At 48.9% G+C, this 21,073-nt stretch overlaps 1 protein-coding gene across 1 annotated transcript; it reads right to left on the reverse strand.

Moving 5' to 3' along the window:
• Positions 1-11,950: 11,950 nt before the first annotated feature.
• On the reverse strand, positions 11,951-19,744 carry LTBR (lymphotoxin beta receptor). Its single transcript, XM_086402333.1, has 10 exons — positions 19,450-19,744; positions 19,234-19,330; positions 18,855-18,980; positions 18,613-18,765; positions 18,147-18,243; positions 17,923-18,014; positions 14,659-14,766; positions 14,322-14,347; positions 13,136-13,364; positions 11,951-12,842 (listed from the first exon to the last, which is right to left on the reverse strand). Exons 1-10 carry the CDS (start codon positions 19,564-19,566, stop codon positions 12,601-12,603), a joined length of 1,287 nt encoding a protein of 428 aa, XP_086258459.1. The 5' UTR covers positions 19,567-19,744; the 3' UTR covers positions 11,951-12,600.
• Positions 19,745-21,073: the final 1,329 nt, after the last annotated feature.

Below are 21,073 nucleotides of genomic sequence, written 5' to 3' on the forward strand. Positions count from 1 at the left end.
TAGAAAAAAAGAGATCAGATTTGTGATTACCAGAAGATGGAGAAATTGGACAAAGGTGACCAAAAGTTTCGAACTTCCAGTTAGAAAATAAGTAAGTACTAAGGATGTAGTGTGGGCCTTCCCAGGTGGTGCTAGTGGTAAAGAACCTGCCTGCCAGTGCAGGAGTGACACAGGTTTGATCCCTGGGTCGGGAAGATCCCCTGGAGGAGGGCATGGCAACCCACTCCAGTATTCTTGCCTGGAGAATCCCATGGACAGAGGAGCCTGGTGGGCTACAGTCCATGGGGTCACACAGAGTCGGGCATGACTGAAGTGACTTAGCGCACAAAGATGTGGTGTACAATGTGATTTATATAATTAACAGTGCTTAAGTTATAGATGAAAATCGTTAAGAAAGTAAATCCTCAAAGTTCTCATCACAAGGAAAACATTTTTTCCTACATTTCTTATTTTGTATCTGAGATGACAGCTGTTCATTAAAATTATTGGGGTGATCATTTCGTGATGCATGTAGGTCACTTCACTGTGTTGTACACCTTAAATGTATACAGTGCTGCATGCCAATTATATCTCAATAAAACAAGGAAGAAATAAAGTTACACATGTGATCATTTCATTCTTCTGCTTGACACTCTAGTGTTGTGGTCCTCAACCTTTCTGGCACTAGGGACCAGTTTCATGGAGGACAATTTTTCCATGTATGCGGGGGAGATGTTTTTGGAATGATTCAAGCGAATTACATTTACTGCGTGTTTTATTTCTATTATTATTACATCAGCTCCACCTCAGGTCATCAGACATTGTTAGATCCCAGAGGTTGAAGACCCCTGGTTTAGTGGACTGCTGATCCAAACTGAAAGTCTGGCAAGGTTATTGCTCCCATCTGCATAAGAAAATGCCTAGATGACCAGTCCAATGCATGAAGCTGGGCACTCAAAGCCGGTGCACTGGGACAACCCGGAGCGATGGGATGTGGAGGGACGTGCGCGGGGGGTTCGGGATGGGGGACACGTGAACACCCGTGACTGATTCATGTCAATGTATGGCAAAACCCACCACCAAATGGTAAAGTAATTAGCCTCCAACTGAAATAAATAAATTCATTTAAAAAGAGAGAGAAATGTGACTTTTTTTGATCTCATCAGAGAATTGAGATCATAGGACCAACCATTAACCTGGAATTTAGAAGGTGACAGACACTGACACGGAGAAATAATACTTGTGATGTGCTTACTTGAGAAAGAGGATTAGACTAGAATTTTTTGACAAATAAAAGCCTAGTATTGGCTATTGAGAAAGCATGGAGCCCCTGGGAGCTGAGACACAGGAGGGCTTGTATTCTCTTTCAGACTTTTCCTTCAGGAGCCCCACCAGTCACCCAAAAGAAGACAGTGGGAGTGGGGAAGGGTTCTGAGCAAGTCTCCCCACCCACCCTCTTTGGTGCTGTCACTGTTAAAATTCTGCTCCTCTTAGACAAGACTTGATCTGCAAGAGAAAGGTTGTCAAAACCCATAGGCTGAAGGCACTGAGGGAAGCCCATTGAAATGGGGGCGGGGGAGAGTTGGGAGAGCAGGGAAAGAAACTCTTCCCTTGAGGGAGGGCAGGAACACATGCTGGGCCCAGCAGTGCATCTGGAGAGGAGGGGGAACACTGGGCCAAGGCCCAGGTTCACAGTGCCTGCCTAAGATCCCGGCTTAGCGATAACACCAGACAGCACGAAACCTCCTCCACATCCCATCAGCACGTGAACAGGCTCCAGCCAAGACAGCAGAGACACACCTGGGAGAGCTTGTGAGAGACAGACTCTCTCTGGGGAGCAGCACAAAAGGAGGGTGCAAAGCCAAGTGGGGAGACACAAACAAGGGTCTCGCTAGAGGAACAACTAGGAATTGTGGTCCTGGAGAAGACTCTTGAGAGGCCTTTGGACTACAAGGAGATCAAAGCAGTAGTTAGTCCTAAAGGAAATCAATCCTGAGTATCCATTGGAAGGACTGATTCTGAAGCTGAAGCTCTGATACTTTGGCCACCTGATGCAAAGAACTGACTCATTGGAAAAGACCCTGATGCTGGGAAAGATTGTGGATAGGAGGAGAAGGGGGTGACAGAGGATGAGATCGTTGTATGGCATCACCAACTCAATGGAGACGAATTTGAGCAAGTTTTAGGAGATAGTGAAGGACAAGGAAGCCTGGAGTGCTTTCGTCCATGGGGTCGCAAAGAGTGGGACACAACTGAGTGGCTGAATAACAGCAACAACATGATGAGAACTCCATAAAAATTCCTAAACCACGGGGTTCAGAGAGTTCTGGATGGTGAACACATCCACGAGCTGGAAGGGTGGTGCTCCCCAGCTTCCATAGGAGCAGTAGCTTCTGTATTCTGGACACTTCCAGACCTTGTTCTATGTACATTTTTCTGGCTGATCATTTTTCTCCTTTATAACAAACCTATAATAGTAAACAAAATGCTTTCCCTGAGCTCTGTAAGCTGCTATAGCGAATTATCGAACCTGAGGAGAGGATCTTGGGAATCCCTGATCTGAGCCCCTTGGACAGAAGGGTGGGTAACCTCCTAACACTGAGTATTTAGTGTTAAAACCGAACTAAGTTGTATTAATAACACACCCAATAGGTGTCTGCAGAGAACTGAAGGATATCTTGCTGTGGAAAACCCACACATTTGGTGTCAGAAGTGTCCTGAATAGAAACAGATCTCATTAATTGCAGTCAGAGCAGTGGGATTTGCTAAAACAGTCCTGGTTCCCGGAAACTTGTGGTTTGGGAAAGAGAAAGTATGAAGGGTGGGGGATGAGGAACCTCTGATCCCTGATGGCTATCTAGTCACGCGTAGTCTGAAACTGCAGCTTTGCGGTGAAGGTTACCAGTGGGATTTAGAAGTGGTGGTGGACCGGATTTCTGAGAAGTCGGCTTATTGAGTACATAAGGAAATGCAAAATAATCAGAAGTGTGCTAAGTACACAGTCCCACAGTTATTGTTAGCTGACATAGCGAAAGTGAAAATAAAAGAGAGTGATACGGACTTAATACTGGACCAAGCTCACACTGAGGTCAGTCTGAGCGTTGGCCACCAGCTTCAAAGCTGCTCCCAAAGGGAAAAGTTGTGCCAGGAAAACAGAAAGCAGGACAAAGCCTCTGCTTATCTCTAAAGTGGTCAACATGGAGGGAGGACGAAATCAGGAAGCGACGGAAGCCAGGGAGTACAGGGAGAAGGAATTGCCTCACTTTGTAGACTGGAATCGTCGGCTCCCTGAAGAACGTTTAGGGAGATGGATTGTGAGCGTGTTTAATCTGGGGGCTGTGTCTTTGGTTTTGACATTGCAGAGGCGGAAGAGCATGTTTGTGTTGATGCCGGGCCACTGTTGAAGAATCACATATGGCTGGGTGAAACCCACTGCACAGTGAATTTATCCTGAGAGGAGGGAACACTCCACCCCCCCATCAAAGCCAGGTGGAACATTCCAGATGAAGTGGCTTATATGCTCCATGTACAAGCCCCAAGGACTGGCTTTAGGATGACCTGGATACTCACCTGATGAACGTGCTCATTATCCGGTTGTAGGAAATGCTATGACTATGGGGTGTCTTTAGGACACACCCTGGTGCCTCAGGTGGTAAAGAATCCACCTGCAATGCAGGAGACCAGTGTTCGATTCCTGGGTTGGGAAGTTCCCCTGGAGAAGGGAATAGCTACCCACTCCAGTATTCTTGCCTGGAGAATCCCATGGATAGAGGAGCCTGGTGGGCTACAGTCCATAATGTTGCAAAGAACTGGACACAACTGAGCGGTTAGCACTTTCACGTTTCACTTTAGTATGCATACCTCATATAATTTTCCTGCTGTAAAATTGGACCACAATAGCAGAAGCCCTATCAAACTTGCTGTTTCAGCTTCCTTGTGATCCTTTTTTTTTTCTTAATTAAATTTACTTATTTATTTACTTATTTTTGGCTGCACCGGGTCTTCCTTGCTAAGCAGGGGCTTTCTCTAACTGTAGTGAGCCGAGGCTACTCTCTAGCTGTGGGGTGCTGGCTTCTCATTGCGGTGGCTTCTCATGTTGCAGAGCATGGGCTCAGGCTCATGGGCTCAGTAGTTGCGGTGCACGGGCTTACTTGCCATGTGGCATGTGGGGTCCTCCTAAACCAGGGATAAAACCAGTGTTCCCTGCCTTGGCAGGGGGGTTCCCAACCACGGGACCACCAGGGAAGTCCCCTTGTGTGATTCTTACTGATACTGAGAACATTAAAGTAATTAACAAGAAAAAGGGGTGAGACGGAGGGGAGCACCCTGGGCTGTGCCAGCAGAGTAGAAGTCTTTAGATGGCTATTGAGAAATGAGGGGAATGATGGTGGACTTTTGATCGTGTTGAAACATAGTTGTTGATAAACTCTACTGAAGTTTATCCAATGAGCCAATTGGATCCTCTGCTGGTCCATCAACATTAAAAGGCCCCAAATTAATTTATTCCATTTACTCCATTTTGTAGGAGTTTTGCAAATCGGAAGGCAAAAATTATGATGAGAATTGTGCAGGGCAGTGTTTAGCTTAATCCAGGTAAAGACTGATGGATAGGCCAGTGTCTTCTTGGTCCCATTTCCCAGCTGGGGACTCAAGGCCGAATGCATGTGAGTGGATAAACAGCTGGGGTGTCTTGGGGAGGTGTTTCTGGGGCTCCTTGACAGGACAGCTCAATACACTGTGATTTCCATTGACAGATGAATGGCTCAAGAAGAAGTGGTACATGTATACAATGGAGTATTACTCAGCCATAAAAAAGAATGAATTTGAGACAGTTCTAGTGAGGTGGATGAACCTAGAGTCTGTTATATAGAGTGAAGTAAATCAGAAAGTGGAAAACAAATATAGTATATTAACACATATATATGGAATCTAGGATAATGTCTTTTAAAAAATATGTGTAAAGTTTATTTAAATTTATTTTTAATTGAAGGATAATTGCTTTACAGTATTGTGCTGGTTTCTGCTGTACATCAGCAAAATTGAGTCATAGATGTACATATATCTCCTCCCTCTTGAATCTCCCTCCCACCTCTCACCCCATCCCACCGCTCTGGGTTGTCACAGAGCTCCAGTTTGAGTTCCCTGAGGCATACAACAAATTTCCACTGGCTCTCTATTTACATATGGTAGTGTATATGTTAGTAGGCTACTCTCTCCATTCGTTGCACACTCTCCTTCCCCACCTGCAGGATAATGTCTTTTAATAAACCAATACACTTACATAATACAAACAAATAACTGATTACACTATTTTTGCCAGGGTAGGGGGAGATGAAAGAAATAAACTCCAAATTTAGTTCAACGTTTGTCTTTATATAGGTTGGTACTCAGCAGAGAGTGAATCTGACGAACCAAGAAGCTGACCTGCAGCTGCCAGGGCAAAAAATGAAAGTCCTCATTGCTGATGTGCGTTGCTAGGGAATGAAGGTGTGAGTGCTGGGGGCAGGCAGAGCTGCTCCGAGGGTTATCACTCCAGGAACTCTGGGTTATGACTCCAGGCACTACCTGCGGTGCTGCCTAAGAGGAGTGCCTCTCAGAGGCAGGAGAGGTGCTGCCCTTTCTCTCCCTGAGACTGCTGCAGTTTTAACACCACCACCACCAAGAGGGGCCTGGCCAGGGCAAGAGCCAGTGTCTCAAAACTGTCATGGAGCTGGATCAGCAAACGGTAGCTTTTGCCCAGACGGAACTCTGGATATTTCTCACAAACTCTCAGCACTCACAGCCTAGACGTCTCCTTATCAAAGTTGCTTCTCCATGTGTTCTTATCCATATAAGACCCGAGGGTCTTCTCAGAAGTTGAGCTCTTTGTGCTTATCAAAGCCAATAGATGAGGTAGGGACATCCTGACCCAAGGCACTACATTCTTACATCGAAACAACTTTCTATTTTTTTTAAGTAATAAGTAAAAGTAAGACTTTATTTTTAAAGCATTTTTATTGGAGTCTAGTGGCTTCACAATGTTTAATTTCTACTGGAGAGCAAAGTGAATCAGCTATACGTATACATTTATCTCCTCTTTTTGAATTTCCGTCCCATTTAAGTTACCGCAGAGCATTGGGTAGAGCTCCCTGTGCAGGAGGTTCTCGTTAGTTGTCTGTTTTACAGACTTCCCTGGTGGCTCAGTGGTAAAGAAATTTCCCTGCTAATGCAGGAGACACAGGTTTGATTCCAGGGTTGGGAAGATCTTCTGGAGAAGGAAATGGCTATCCTCTCCAGTATTCTTGCCTGGAGAATCCCATGGACAGAGGAGCCTGGAGGGTTACAGTCTGTGGGGTCGCGAAAGAGTTGGACACGACTTAGCGACTAATCAACAGCAACAAACAGTATAAATAGTGTATACATGTTAAATCCCAATCTCCCAATTCATTGCCCTCCCAAGCAACTTTATTTCTAAAACAACCTTTTTAAAAAAATCTTTACCATGAACAAGTGGATTTAAAACAGCTTCACTGACATCATAAATAAGCAGATCTGAAATCATATCAAACCAATACACAATAGGATTTCCATCTGAAGTGGAACCTGGGGAATAGAAAATGGAGACACACATGTGTACTCAGGAGAAGGGAACTTAAAAAACGAGAGACTGATTTCCATCAAATGCCTGACTTGCGGAGACAGACTTATCTCCTGACCAATGAACGCCCAACCAAGGTTTTCTCCCCATTCTGAGGCCAATGAACCTACTTCTGGGACCTTGCCAATAAATCCAGCCCACTCCAAACCCTCAATTTGTAGCTTACTGGAGATTACTTTTCCCAAATTGCGATTCTTTTACTGTTTCAGAATAAACTCAATTTCTGGTCATTGGAGCTTGCCTCAGTTTACCTCCTTTGTTCAGATCAACACTGACAAGGTCAAATGGCAGCCTGCAAAACTGAGTGGGCAGTGCCCTGGAAGACATTCTGTTCATATGATATGATGGTGAACTAGACCAATGGTCAATGACCAAAGGGAGCTGCAGTGATTGGCCAGTATCTTTGAACTCCTATTTTTCAGGCTACATCTATTACAAAGGGTATCACTTGGGAAGCAGTTTCTGACAACTGCTTCCTGCTGGGCCTTCAGACCGGGTGGTGTATGGCTCCCAACAGAATTATGGCTGTGCAACTATAAATCTTAATGATAAAATTCATAACAAGACCCCCGATTATAATTGACAAGATACAATGGCAGCATGCATGCCCAATGTGCCATTCCCATTGGGTGCTATGCACTAATACACATCACCCTTGTTTTGTGGATGGAAAGCTATTAAGCACAATAAGGAAAAACAATGAGTCCTGGATGGAATTAAAAGAGGGGGACATCACGTGGTGGACTTGAGTTCCCGGAGACTAGCCCCGCCTTGAGACATGGGACACTGTGAGAGGCCCCCAGGGCACACTCAGGCTAAACTACATCTAGGTGTGTGTGCTCAGTCATGTCCCATTCTTTGCAACCCCATGGAGTGTAGCCCACCAGGCAAGAATACTGGAGTGGGTTGCCATTTCCTCCTCCAGAGGGTCTTCTCAACCCAGGGATCAAACCCATCATCCCTTGCATCTCCTGCATTGGCAGGCAGGTTCTTTACCACTGAGCCACAGTCACCTAACCCCGGTGGGGGGGACCCAACGTTTTTGGATGCAAAACATGTATCCTAACTGCACAGGGGTCATTAGTACCCAAAGGCAACAACACGTACAGCAGACTGGCCCACAGGACAGGCAAAGGCCTTAGGGGACATAGGTGCTGGTCTAGGTATCCTGGGACAAATTGGAGTTTGCTTCAATGAAGAATGACATTCAGAAGAAAAGATTTATTAATTAGGCTAGGCAGAGTTAAGGGAGTTTTCAGGAACAAAGCAAATGATGAGTCAGCTTGCAAAAACAATGAGGCTATAGCAAAGTGGGTCAGGCAAACTCAACCAATACTGCTGGATAATGCTGGACCCAGCTGGGAAGGGCCTGTACCCTGGCCCAACAGACTGTCTTGACCATTTTATTAGACGGAGGTTGAAGTGGCCATGGGGCAGTGGCCCTCTGTCTTAGCTGTTGAAGCCTAAAGGGCTCACGTCGGGGAATCTTATGGCCCCACAAACTTATGGAAGTTCTTTAGGGGGTTGTCTCAACCCAGATTAAACCAAAATAAAACGTATCCTATGGTGGCTGAGATAGTAAAGAGTCTACCCAGGTAGAGACCCCTGGATTGGGAAGATCCCCTGGAGAAGAGAATGGCAACCCATTCTAGTATTCTTGCCTGGAGAATCCCATGGACAAGAGGAGTCTATAGTTCATGGGGTTGCAGAGTCAGACACAACTGAGCGACTAAGCATGCGTAGTATAGTTAGTATAGCTATTCCATAAACCTAAAAAAATCTGTCCTATAAATGCTACACTCAGTGTAAATGCTCTGACAGATCTCATCAATTTGTTGTAAGGAGTCCATGGCTGGAACTCCTATTCAATATCATACAAGATATCATACAAGATAGCCAGTGTAACCGTGAAAGTCACTCAGTCATGTCCGACTCTTTGCGATCCCATGGAAATTCTCCAGGCAAGAATACTGAAGTGGGTAGCCTTTCCTTCTCCAGGGGATCTTTCAAACCCAGGGACTGAACCCAGGTCTCGCACATTGCAGGCAGATTCTTTACCAGCTGAGCCACAAGGGAAGCCCTGCCAGTGTAATAAGTGAAGAAAACAAATAAAAGGCATACAGATTAGAAAGAAAGAAAACTGTGTTTTTTTGAAGACAACATGACTGTTTATTAATCTACAAAAAGCTTCCTAGAACTAAGAAGTGAGTTTAACAGGCTCGTAAGATACAAGGCCAATATACAAAAGTCAATCATATTTCCATATTCAGCGACATACAATTAACATTTGAAATTTTAAAAATACAATTTATAGTAGCTTCCTCTCTCCATAAAGTACAGATCTTGCATACAAAACTTATGTGTAGGATCTGTATGCTGAAAACTACAAACCACTGTTAAAAGAAATTTAAAAAAAGATGTAAATAAATGGAAAGATATGTTTATGGGTTGGAAAACTCAATATTGTAAAGATGTCAGTTCTCCCCAATTTGAATCATGGAGTCAATCATCTTCACTCAAAAATCACAGCAGGTTTTTCTTTTTTTAAAGAAATTGGCAAGTGGATTCTAAAATGTATGCGGAAAAGAAACTGAAAGGGACTGAAAAAAGAACAATAATTGGAGAAATTACATCACCCAATTTCAAGACTTAGGAAGCTACAGAAATCAAGACTGTGATGTTAGCAAAAGGATAGACACAAGCCGATGGAGCCAGCGGAGTCCAGAAATAAAGCGGCACAAATATTATCAACTGACCTGACAAAGAAACAAAGATAATTCACAGAGAAAGAACAGTCTTTTTAACAAATGGTGCTGGAATAATTAGACATTTATAGGCAAAGACCAAATACTTCAACACAAACCTCATACTTACACACACACAAAAGGCTCATAAGCATAAATTTAAAAAGTGAAACTGTAAAACATCTAGAAAAAATGTTTCCCTTTTATTTATTTATTCAGTTCAGTTCAGTTGATCAGTCATGTCCGACTCTTTGCGACCCCATGGACTGCAGCACACCAGGCTTCTCTGTCCATCACCAACTCCCAGAGCTTGCTCAAACTCATGTCCATTGAGGCGGTGATGCCATCCAACCATCTTATCCTCTGTCAACCCCTTCTCCTCCTGCCTTCAATCTTTCCCAGAATCAGGTCTTTTCCAATGAGTCAGTTCTTCGCATCAGGTGGCCAAAGTATTGGAATTTCAGCTTCAGCATCAGTCCTTCCAATGACTATTCAGGACTGATTTCCTCTAGGATTGACTGGTTGGATCTCCTTGCAGTCCAAGGGACTCTCAAGAGTCTTCTCCAACACCACTATTCAAAAGCATCAATTCTTCAGTGCTCAGCTTTCTTTATAATTCAAGTCTCACATTCATGCATGACTATTGGAAAAACTATAGGTTTGACTAGATGGACCTTTGTTGGCAAAATAATGTCTCTGCTTTTTAATATGCTGTCTAGGTTGGTCATAGCTTTTCTTCCAAGGAGCAAGCATCTTTTCATTTCATGGCTGCAGTCACCATCTGCAGTGATTTTGGAGACCAAAAACAATGAAGTCTCTCACTGTTTCCATTGTTTCCCCATATATTTGCCATGAAGAGAAGGGACCAGATTTATTCATTAAGTTTTTTTTTTTTTTAACTGGGTAACTGCTTTACAATGTTGTGTTGGCTTCTGTCGTACAACAATATCAATCAGCCACAAGTATATATATATATATATATATATATATATATATATATATCCCCTCCCTCTTGAAACTTCCCTCCTCACTTCTGGCACCATTTCTTTAAAAAAAAGTTTCCTCCTTTTATTTTATGGAAAAAAAAAGTATAGTTTTTTAAAAATCTAAATACCCTGAAACAACGATTAAGGAATCATGATGTCTGGCTCTAGCCTATGGCAAGAGCAGGAGGCTTTCATTCTCTGTCTAAAAATACAGCTCACATTATTTACTGCTCAAAAAAGGAAGTTGGATTTAATACTTTCAAGGTCAACCTTAAATAACCCATCCGCTGGGTTGGATCAGAAGACTCCTGGAGTGTGGGCCTTGGAGCTTCCCCACCTTGAAGGGCCCCAGCAACAGTCATAACATTAGACCCAGAGGGTGGCCTTTTATGGAAGGAGCCGTCAGCTGCAGCAGCTTCCCTCGCAATCTTTCCAGCTAAGACTGTTTCTACTGGGCAGCACGGTAGATAAATTCTGGGGCCCCAAACATTTACAAACAACAAGAGAGCCTGAGAAGATCTGGAGTTCTTTGGGGGAAGAAAAGAAAATACAAGCAGATTCGGAGATGCTGTGGTTTGATACCAGACCACTGGAATAAAGCGAGTCACACGAATTTTAGGGGGTTTCTCACTACATCTAAACGTTATATGCACACTGTACTGCAGCCTATTAAGTGTGCAGCAGCATTAGGTCTCAAAACCAACATACATGCCTTCATTTAAAAATACTTTATTGCTAAAAAATGCTAACCATCATCAATAACTCAGGGTTGCCACGATTTGTTTAAAAAAAAACCACAATAAAGCGAGGTAAGCCTGCAAGACAAGAAGAAATAAAGTAAAAGTCAAGGTGCTTCTTCTGGTTGAAGGAGGCTGGCCTCCATCTCTCTATCAGCAGGATGTGAACTTGGCCTCTCAATTTATGTCTAAAGTATGGATCTTTCCCTCCACCCAATCTTGCCAGATACGGCCTTCTCTGGTGTTCCAGGGACTATGACTCCATGCTTCCGATGCAGGGTATAGGTTTGATCCCTGGTCCGGGAGGTTTGCTGCATGTCACACGGTGTGGCAAAACAGACAAAACGGAAAACCTTGCCAAACACTTTTGTACTTTGTTTTAAACTTGGGGGTTTGAGAGTTGGCTGAGAACTTCATGCCTGCGGGGTATGGAGGAAGTCTGGTGATTTGAGAAAACCAGTCCATTTTATCTATTCAGAGAAATTCTCTTTTTTATCCATCAGGACTCTAGAGCCAGTCTAACAGGGCCTATCCCAACCATGTGCAGTAAACTGAGCAGCTGACTCACCCCCTCTGGGCCTCAGTCTCCTCATATGTTAAATGGGAATAGTCCTCATACCTGCCTCCTGAGGGTTTTGTGAGGGCTGCATAAGGTAAGGTTGCATGGCATTGAGAACACTGCCTGCCACATTGCCAGAGACTGCTGGCCAATACTGTCATCTCCTGAATTCCATATACCAGCCTCTCACACAAATACCTCGTGGGATTATAGTTGATAACATTTTATATTCCATAGTTTTGACCTGTGCCTTTGACATGGCCCCAATGGAATCGTGTTTCTCTATAAATCCCAAGGAAATCAATGGCCTAGGTCTCACTCTCCTCTTTATTTGTATGTGGGTACAGTTCATAAATACACTCACCAATTTTTTTCCTCCCCATCCAAAACTCGCCCTTATACCTTGAACCCCACCCAAGCCCTTGGTTAGAGAGACTCGCTTTCCTGTCGAGGAGGGGAGTGGTGGGTGGTCTTCCTTGTCACTCCGGCTTCTTGTTGGGTCTCCCTCCGTCCATTGAAGTGTGGGCCCTCAAAGGGCCTCTGAAGCTTGGGGATGTTGAGCACCATGACTCTGCCAGGGGGGCCCCAGTCCTTGAGTGATTGCGTGGCTGGCTCCGTTCCGTGCCAGGCTTGGGATTCAGATGCCACGGGGCAGTGGTTAGGGTCACATGCCCTGTCTGTGCCTGAGGCTGAGCCGGTGCAGCCCCAGTGGGCAGGGAGTCTGCAGTGGAGTCCTGGGCCTGCTCAGGCGGCCTGGAGAGTCCCGCCGGGGCGCCGTTCCCAGCCAGCGCCGGCCCTGCTCGCAGAGAGGCAATGTCTGAGGCCTGGCCCCTCGGGGTCCAGCTCTCCGGGCCCTTCCCAGGCCCTCAGTCAGGCCTGTGCGGGGAGGGCAGCCTCCCTTCTCCTGGCTCCTCCAGACATCGTCCGGCATGGCTGACGCTTTGGGTCCTTGGCCCTGTCAGAGGGCGTAGCACCCCAGTGTCTCTGTCTCAGCCAGGTGCCAAGCCTTGCCATCCTCCTGGTAGGGCATGGAAAGCCCGGGAGGGCGGGGGGCACCCTCTTCGGGGATGGGGTACGGAGGCTCTGGCGGGGCGGGGGGGTCTCCGGGGCCCCGGGCTCCCCCCAGGACCGGCCCGTTGTAGATGTAGATGTTGCCGGTGACCGTCACAGACCCGCCGGTGACATGAATGCCGTTGGTGCCTGTGGGAAGGAAGGCAGAGTGAGGGGGCGAGGGGTCAAGGTTGAGGGGGGCCCAGCGTGCTGCCAGCATGGGACTCTGGCTTCCCCAGGGCCCCATCTGCCATCACCCCTTTCTGCCCTGTCCCTCTCCATGCGCTTTGGTTTCCTGAGCTCTGTGTTCATTCCCTGTTTTCTTGGTTTTCAGTCTCGTCCCTTCTCTGTAGTCAGGACGCTGGCTGTTGCAGTCTCTTCTTTTCTGCCCGGCTCACACGCTCTCCCCCTGCCCTCCCTCCCTCCCCGTCCCCTCTTCTCACCAGGGGCCACCTGGCCTTGTTCTGGGGGCTCAGCATCCAGGTCCCTGGCCTGGCTCAGGGGACTCTGCTGTTGGAGCACCTCTTCCTCCAAACCCGGGTTCGCTGGGACGCCGCCGGAGGCCAGAGCCAAGTCTCCAGGGGCGGGCAGAAGTGGCTTTACCAGGTCAGGAACATGTGTGTTGAACCTTGGGGGCTCCCAGTTTCCATCAGCAGGATTTGATTCCTCTCCCTGCAGGACAGAGGCCGAGAACCAGCCCAGGACGGGGGCCTCAGACTCCATCTTTCTTTAATTCCCACCCCCACCCTGTGCCTAGGCAGCTCCAAGCCCTCCTCATCGAGCTTCCTGCCACAGGGCCTTTGCACTGACGATCCCTCTTCCTGGAGCACTTTCCCTGCTACCTCCTGATGTCTGGCCCTCTGTTTTCTTCAGCCCTCAGCTCAAATATCAGCTGACCACAGAGGCTGTCTCTGTCTACTCTAAGATAGTATACCCTCATTGGTTGCCACTGCCCCCCTCCCCCGCCCCCACCATGCTTTATTTAGCAGTTGGGCTCAGTTGCTTCAGTCACGTCTGACTCTTTGCGACCCCATGGACTTGTAGCCCACCAGGCTCCTCTGTCCACGGAATTCTCCAAGCAAGAATACTGGAGTGGGTTGCCATTTCCTTCTCCATATTTAACAGTTGTCACTACCTAATACATAGTCGACTAACTTTATCCTTGCTCCACATATATGAAACTCTGGGAGGATAGAGACTTTGCTTTGCTCACTGCTATTGATGCTAAAGCTGAAACTCCTGTACTTTGGCCACCTGATGCGAAGAGTTGACTCGTTGGAAAAGATCCTGATGCTGGGAGGGATTGGGGACAGGAGGAGAAGGGGATGACAGAGGATGAGATGGCTGGATGGCATCACCGACTCAATGGACATGAGTTTGAGTGAACTCCGGGAGTTAGTGATGGACAGGACAGGTGTGCTGCAATTCATGGGGTCGCAAAGAGTCGGACACAACTGAGTGACTGAACTGAACTGAATTTCCATAGTGCCTGGCACATAGTGTGCTCAATAAATTATTAGTTGAATGATTAAATGGATGTTGAAGCTGCAGATTCTTTTCCTGCCTGCCCCCCACCCCTGTTCACCTGTCCCCTGCCCCTCCTTGCTGCCTCCCTAGCCTCTGCATTACCTCTGGGTGCCTCTTGAGCAGGGATCCTGGAATAGAAAATGAAACAGCAGGCCTCAGACTCCCAGGCTTTCCCCTCCACACCCCACCCCACAGTATGGCACTGCCCACCCTGGGCTCCCAGAATGATCAGTCTGTCATTACCCTTATCTCCAGCCTCAGAATGAAGGGGCTGGATAGATGTGATGTCTGTGTTGGGGACAAGTGCTGGGTGTCTTGAGGTGTGAAGGGGCAGAAGTATTGGCCCTGAGAGAGCTGAATATTCCCTCCAGCCCCCTACCCAACCTGGATGGGCACAGACCCAGGCAGACATCCCTGCCAGCCTCTGAGTCTTTCCTACCCAGCTTTCTGCAGAGAGAGGGGTGGCTCTTCCAGGTGTAGACGAAGACAGTGGTGAGGAGCAGAAACGAGACCAGAGGCAGCAGGATGGCCAGAACTAGCATCGTTCCTGGAGGACAGCAAACAGGACGAGGCGTGAGGACCCGAGGAGAGCAGCGGGTGGATGGGGCAATTAGGGAGCAGCTCTCCAGTTCTCAGGCCACCCAGATGGGAAACAGGGAGCAGGCTTCCCCTCCTGCTACTGCTACTGCTCAGTCCTGTCTGACTCTTTCCAACCCAGGCTCCTCTGTCCATGGAATTTTCCAGGCAAGAATATTGGAGTGGGTTGCCATTCCCTCCTCCAGGGGATCTTCTGACCCAGGGATGGAGTCTCTTACATCTCCTTCATTGGCAGGCAGATTCTTTACCACTTGTGCCACCTGGGAAGTTCTTTCCCCTTGTAGACCCACTGCAGTTCCTAAAGGAGGAATTGAAGAAACTTCTCTTGGGTTACAGAGAAGGGGCATGGAGCCTGATGTGGGTGGGCTGAGAACCAGGAGAGACTCTGCCTCAGATGGAGATGTTTGGGGTGAGTGTGGTTGGCCACCGGCACAGGGGCAGCCCTGTGAGGGTGAGGACAGGCACTTGGGCTGGAAATGGGAGTGGGAGGCAGTAAGGGAGGGTGGGCTTGGGGTTGTGAGCAGACTCAGGCTGCGGGGTAAAGCCATGTTTCTGCAGATTTGGCTATCTGACGGCAAGATATACAGCAGTAGGAGCTGAACCTGTCCTTCTCTAGCCATGGAAGTGTTTACAGGGGTGACAGAATCGGTGTCCCGGCTGCTGAACTCTGCCTGTGGCTTCCTGGATGAGGGGGGCTGCTGGATCTCCACTGGCTTGCCTGGGGCAGCTCCCAGGAGTGTGAGGGAAGGGGAGGCTGGGCTTCTCAGGTGTCTGTGTATAGCCATGGCAACCGTTGTCTTCCTGTGGGCCTTGTGCTGCCATTGACAGCATGGAGTCCACTATGCCTGTGGCTTGTTCTGTCACCTGCTCCTGAGGAAACTCAGGAGGACTTAGACATTTAGACACTGGGAGTTCACCCTTGGTGGCCCATCTAACTCTGTGGCCTAAGTTAGTCCAGAATGGGAGGTGTGGGGAAGAATTAGGCCTGGGTTCCTGCCCAGTTGTGTGTTTTTCATATACAAAATGAGGAGATTAGTTTATGTACTCTCTGAAAGTCCAGCACTAAATACCAATCTGAGAATTACAGAGCCAAGGACATGAAGACCTATTAGCATCAAAAGATGTGTGCTTCCAGCGGGGGAAGGATGGGGGGAAGGGATAGTTCGGGACTTTGGAATGGACACGTATGCACGGCTATATTTAGAATGGATAACCAACAAGGACCTACTGTATAGCACAGGGAACTCTGCTCAATGTTATGTGGCAGCCTGGATGGGAGGGGAGTCTGGGGAGAATGGATATATGTATATATATATGGCTGAGTCCCTCTGCTGTACACCTGAAACTATCACAACATTGTCAGTTAGCTCTGGTGGTGGTGGTTTAGTTGCTCAGTCGTGTCCGACTCTTTAAGACCCCATGGACTATAGCCTGCCAGGCTCCTCTGTCCATGGGATTTCCTAGGCAAGAATACTGGAATGGATTGCTATTTCATTCTCCAGGGAATCTTCCCAACCCAGGGATTGAACCCAGGTCTCCTGCATTGCAGGCAGATTCTTTACTAATCGAGCCACCAGGAAAGCACTGTTAATCAGCTATGGTGGTGGTTTAGTTGCTAAGTCATGGCCGACTTTTGCGACCCCATGGACTATAGCCTGCCAGGCTCCTCTGTCCATGGGATTCTCCAGGCAAGAACATTGGCATGGGTTGCCATTTCCTCCTCCAGGGGATCTTCCCGGCCCAGAGATTGAACCCAAGTCTCCTGCATTGCAGGCAGATTCTTTGCCAACTGAGCTACAAGGGAAGCCCTCATCAGCTATACACCAATACAAAAGAAAAAAGAAAAAAAAAAAGCTAATCATTTTTGATACACAGTTAAAAATTAAGAATAGAATGTAGAAAAGATTATGATATAGTTGGATGAAAAATTAAGTTACAAACATTCAAATGACTCCATTTTTAGAAAAAATGTAATTTTTTTCTATTGTGTGGAAAAATGCCTGGGAAGATATATTCAAAAATGTTGAGTGGATATGCCAGCTGATGGTTCTGTAGGTGAGGTTTAGTTTTGTTTATCTGAATTTTCTAATCTTCTACAGTCTGCATGTATTATGGCATGGGTTTTGAAGTAAGAAAGACCTAGAACAGGTCTTCATAATACCAGCTACCACATGGGTGATCTTGGGCAAGTCACCTAACCTCTCTGGGCATTGGTTTCCTCATCTGTCAGTAAGGATAATAATAGGACTATTTCATAGGATCATTACAAGGTTTAAATGAGTTAGTGAAAGTCAAGTTCACAGAGTGTCTGACGCACAAACTCTTATTAAATGGAAGCTATGATTATAAATGCTCAGCCATTTTTTAAAATTAAGGAAATAAACTTTCCTTTGATTGATAACAATGACAGTCATTAGAAACATCCTATAATTCTCTATAGGGCTTCCCCAGTAGCTCAGCAGTAAAGAATCCACCTGCAATGCAGGAGACGTGGGTTCGATCCCTTGGTGGGGAAGATCCCCTGGAGGAGGGCATGGCAACCCACTCTGGTACTCCTGAAGAATCCCCTGGACAGAGAAGCCTGAGGGCTATGGTCCACTGGAACATGACTGTAGCGACTAAGCACGAGCATGCATATTCCTCTTCCAGGCAAGGAAAGCAATAATTTCACAGAAAAAAACAAGAAAGCATCAAATGTAGAATCTTCTCTCTAGTGATGGAAGGTGTAACCTACTATACTCAGTAAATGGATTATGTGACGGTGGCATGTCCAAAATGACGACAGTGATATCAGGTACAGTTATATCTGTATCTATATATCTATAGTTATATCTATATCTATGTCTCTGTGTAGACATACTATTGTATGTAACTTTTAAGTTACATGTAGAACATATAACTTTAAAAGTGCATGTATACACATATATGTGTATACACATACATGTGTGTAAGTAACCTGGCCCAGGGATACTCCAGTTTTTCTTTGAGGAACTTCTTGCCTCAACTCTGAGAGGAAAGGGTTCATCAATTCCCTGTTTTTTTTAGATGGATGGAATTAAGGCATCTTCCCAGATGTCCCCTCCCCATGCCCCTGGCCCTTCCTCACCTGGCATGTCAGGGGGCTCTTGTGGATTTCTGCAGCTGGTGTCAGACTGGGGGGTGCCCGGAGCTTCCTCCACAAGGCCCTGGTCCTCACACCTGTGGAGGAAAGAGCCCAGCTCAGGGGGGCTCCTGGCTGGAAGTGGAGCTGGTCTGTGGAGCTGAGCGTGAGGTGGGCTGTCACCAGCTGGGGCTGGGAGGGCCAGAGGAATGCAGACTGGGCACCCTCACCTGGTATGGGGCCGGCAGCGGGCGGTGGGAGAGGAGGTGTTCTGGAAGTGTCCAGCTTTACAGGGGACACAGTTGCTGTTAGCCTCTATGACTTCATCTGGCAGGAGAGAAGCATGGGGCAGCCAGGGTGAGTGGGCACAGGGGGTTCTGTCCAGCTGTGGGCTTCTGTGACACCTGCTGGACGGCCCCCTACCCACCCATCCTCTCCAGTCTGTACTTCACAGTATCTTTCCTTCTCTCCCCATTGCCCAGCTTCCTCTCAGTGCTGGGAGGACCTCGAACCCTGCACCGTCCCAACTCCATTTCTCTGCAGGTTCCATCTGTGAGCCTTTCTCAGGGAGGGAGAAGCATTTTATTACACAGAGAACTAGCCACCCGGGGCGTCACCATGGACACAGCACCCTGCACCCATTCAAGAGCGCCCGCCCAGCCTCCTTCCCACCCTCTGCTGCCAGTGACCTCTGACCTTTGAGCTCGGCCTCGGTGCCAGGCGGGCAGTCGGAGAGTGGCTCGCAGTGCTCACACTCGGAGTTCCAAAAGACGCAGTACATCCCCGGCTGGCAGTGGCACTGGGCCTTGCGGTTGCTAGTGCAAGGCGTGAGCTCCACGAAGCCCAGCACTGCAGGGGCGATGAGGGGCTGCTCAGCACAGGGGCTGTGCTCCAGGACATCCCAGCCCCCCACCCCCACCCCGGAACACCCCACTCACTCTTGTCACAGGGGCGGCACAGCTGGCAGAAGGAGAGATGGTTCCAGTGCTCGTTGTACGACTTCTCGGGGCATGTGGCACAGACGGTGTTCTGGCGGCGGCTACATTTGGTGGAGATGTGCGTGCCTAGGTTGTGAGTGGGGCAAGAGAAGGGTCAGGGGACTGGGGTTCCCACGGTGCCCTCTGCCGCTCGCTGCGTGACCCTGGGCCTGTCCCGGTGCCTACATAGGATGGCCGGCCAGTGTCTCTCGCCCTCTGTTTCTGCCAGCTGATTTCCCTGGGAGCTGGTGTCCGGTGTCTATCCAAGGAAGCAAGGCGGGCTGGAGCCCCCTGTACCCTGCCTCCCCATCCCAGACTTCCTCTGGCCCTGGCCTCTTACCTGGGGGGCAGCGGGAGCAGCAGAGGCGAAGCTTGGACTCATAGTACTCCTTTTCCTGGTCTCCGCAGCTTTGGTTCTCTGTGTGGTATGGGAGCCCCTTCAAGAAGAGATGGAATCAGGGCGGAGAATTATTCAGGGGTCAGCTGGGAGGAGCAGAGGGACATCAGAGAGGATGGCCCAGACCCCTCTCCCCTAGCTAAGCCTGCCCCCACCTACCTGCATAGGCTCCTCCCTCTCCAGCTGGGGTTGGGATGCGGCCAGGAGACCCCAGACGCCCAGGATGAGTAGCCCCCAGGCCAGGCCGCGGTGGGAGGTGGCCCATAGCAGGCGCATGGCGGCCAGTCAGCCTGCCAGCCGAGCAGAGGGATGGAGGCCTGGGAGGGAGGTGGAAGCCTGGACGTCCTGGCCAGTGGTGGCAGAGCCCAGAGGCTGGGACAGGACTTGATGGACGCGCCCGGGGGCCGGAACGGCCGGGCCTGGCCTGGCCTCCGGGGCTCCAGCGCCGGGGCTCAGGAAGTGGGAGTGGAGCGGCCGGCGCGGGGCGGGGACAGGGAGCGCTGGAGCCCAGGCGGCCTCTGTCGCAATCGGGAAGAGGAACAGGCTTGGCAGGGCGGGAGGGGCGGCCGGGAAAGCACGTGAGGGCAGCGGGGCCGGAACCGGGGCCTCCTCCCTTCTCCGCAGGCCTGATTGGAGAGGAGGACGCAGGCCAGGCTGGGCCGGCTGGTGGGAAAGGGGTGGTGGAGCCAGCGGATGGTCCTCAGATGGGCACTCGGGAGCCCGGCTGGGGCAGAGGGGACCCGGGAACAGATAGAGTTCCAGACAGAGCTGTGTCCGGCCAGATCTGAAAAAAATGGATGGGCTTGGGAGTGTCAGACTTGGAGGGTGTGGAGACCCACAGGGAGCCACGGACAGCCAGCCAGACCAGCATCTGGGAACCAGAAGTCCCTCTTGGCAGACTTGCTGGACTCCTGGGTTCCCGCCCTGTTGTGTGAATTTTTAACATAAACTGTAAAAGAGTCGCCCCCCCGCCCCTCCCCTGAGTCAACCCAACCCACAGAGCAGTGGGCACAGGTCACCTAGGAGACACTCCAGAGGGTACAGCAGCCCCTGCCCTCCCCCCCAACCTCCGTGTCATCAGAGAATGCGGGGACGTGAAGACCGAGTTCCCATGGTCAGGGGGGCCAGGCTGGGCAACCACTACCCTCAGGCCTAAGACCTTGCCTTAGAGCTTTCGGATCCCTGAGCTGACAGCCTGCCTGTCCAGGCCTCTCACCTTAAGGATGAGGACGCTGAGGCCACGATACCATGTAAAAGAGAGCAGGATTTCAGGAGGGCTTGGTCTGGCCCCTGCCCTGTTTCTTCCTACCATTTCCTTACAATTCATTAAGGCATCCTCCCCCTCCCCGGCCCACACCAGGGAGTCTGGTTTCCACGTTTCTGTGCTCCTGGCTAACTCCCACCTGTCACTGAGGGTCACCTGGGCTTGGGGAGGCACCCCACCCTGGGATGCACAGCCACTCCACCCAGATCCCTCCCTGTGACCCGCTGCTTATCATCCGCCAACCACTGGCCTTTTGTGCTTGGCAACAGCCTGCCCTGAAACTGCAAATCTGGGTTCTGGGAGCTTCGCACAGAGTCCGGTATGGACCACATGTCCAGTACATATTTATGGACTAATTTGATGATGCATCTGTCTACAATGAGGGAGACCCGGGTTCAATCCCTGGGTCAGGAAGAACTCCTGGAGAAGGAAATGGCAACCCACTCCAGTACTCTTGCCTGGAAAATTCCATGGATGGAGGAGCCTGGTAGGCTATAGTCCACGGGGTCGCAAAGAGTT

Source organism: Bos grunniens, chromosome 5, assembly GCF_055505025.1.
Source record: "Bos grunniens cultivar Pamir isolate PY7600 chromosome 5, Bosgru_T2T1.0, whole genome shotgun sequence".
Classification (NCBI taxonomy): Eukaryota; Metazoa; Chordata; class Mammalia; order Artiodactyla; family Bovidae; genus Bos; species Bos grunniens.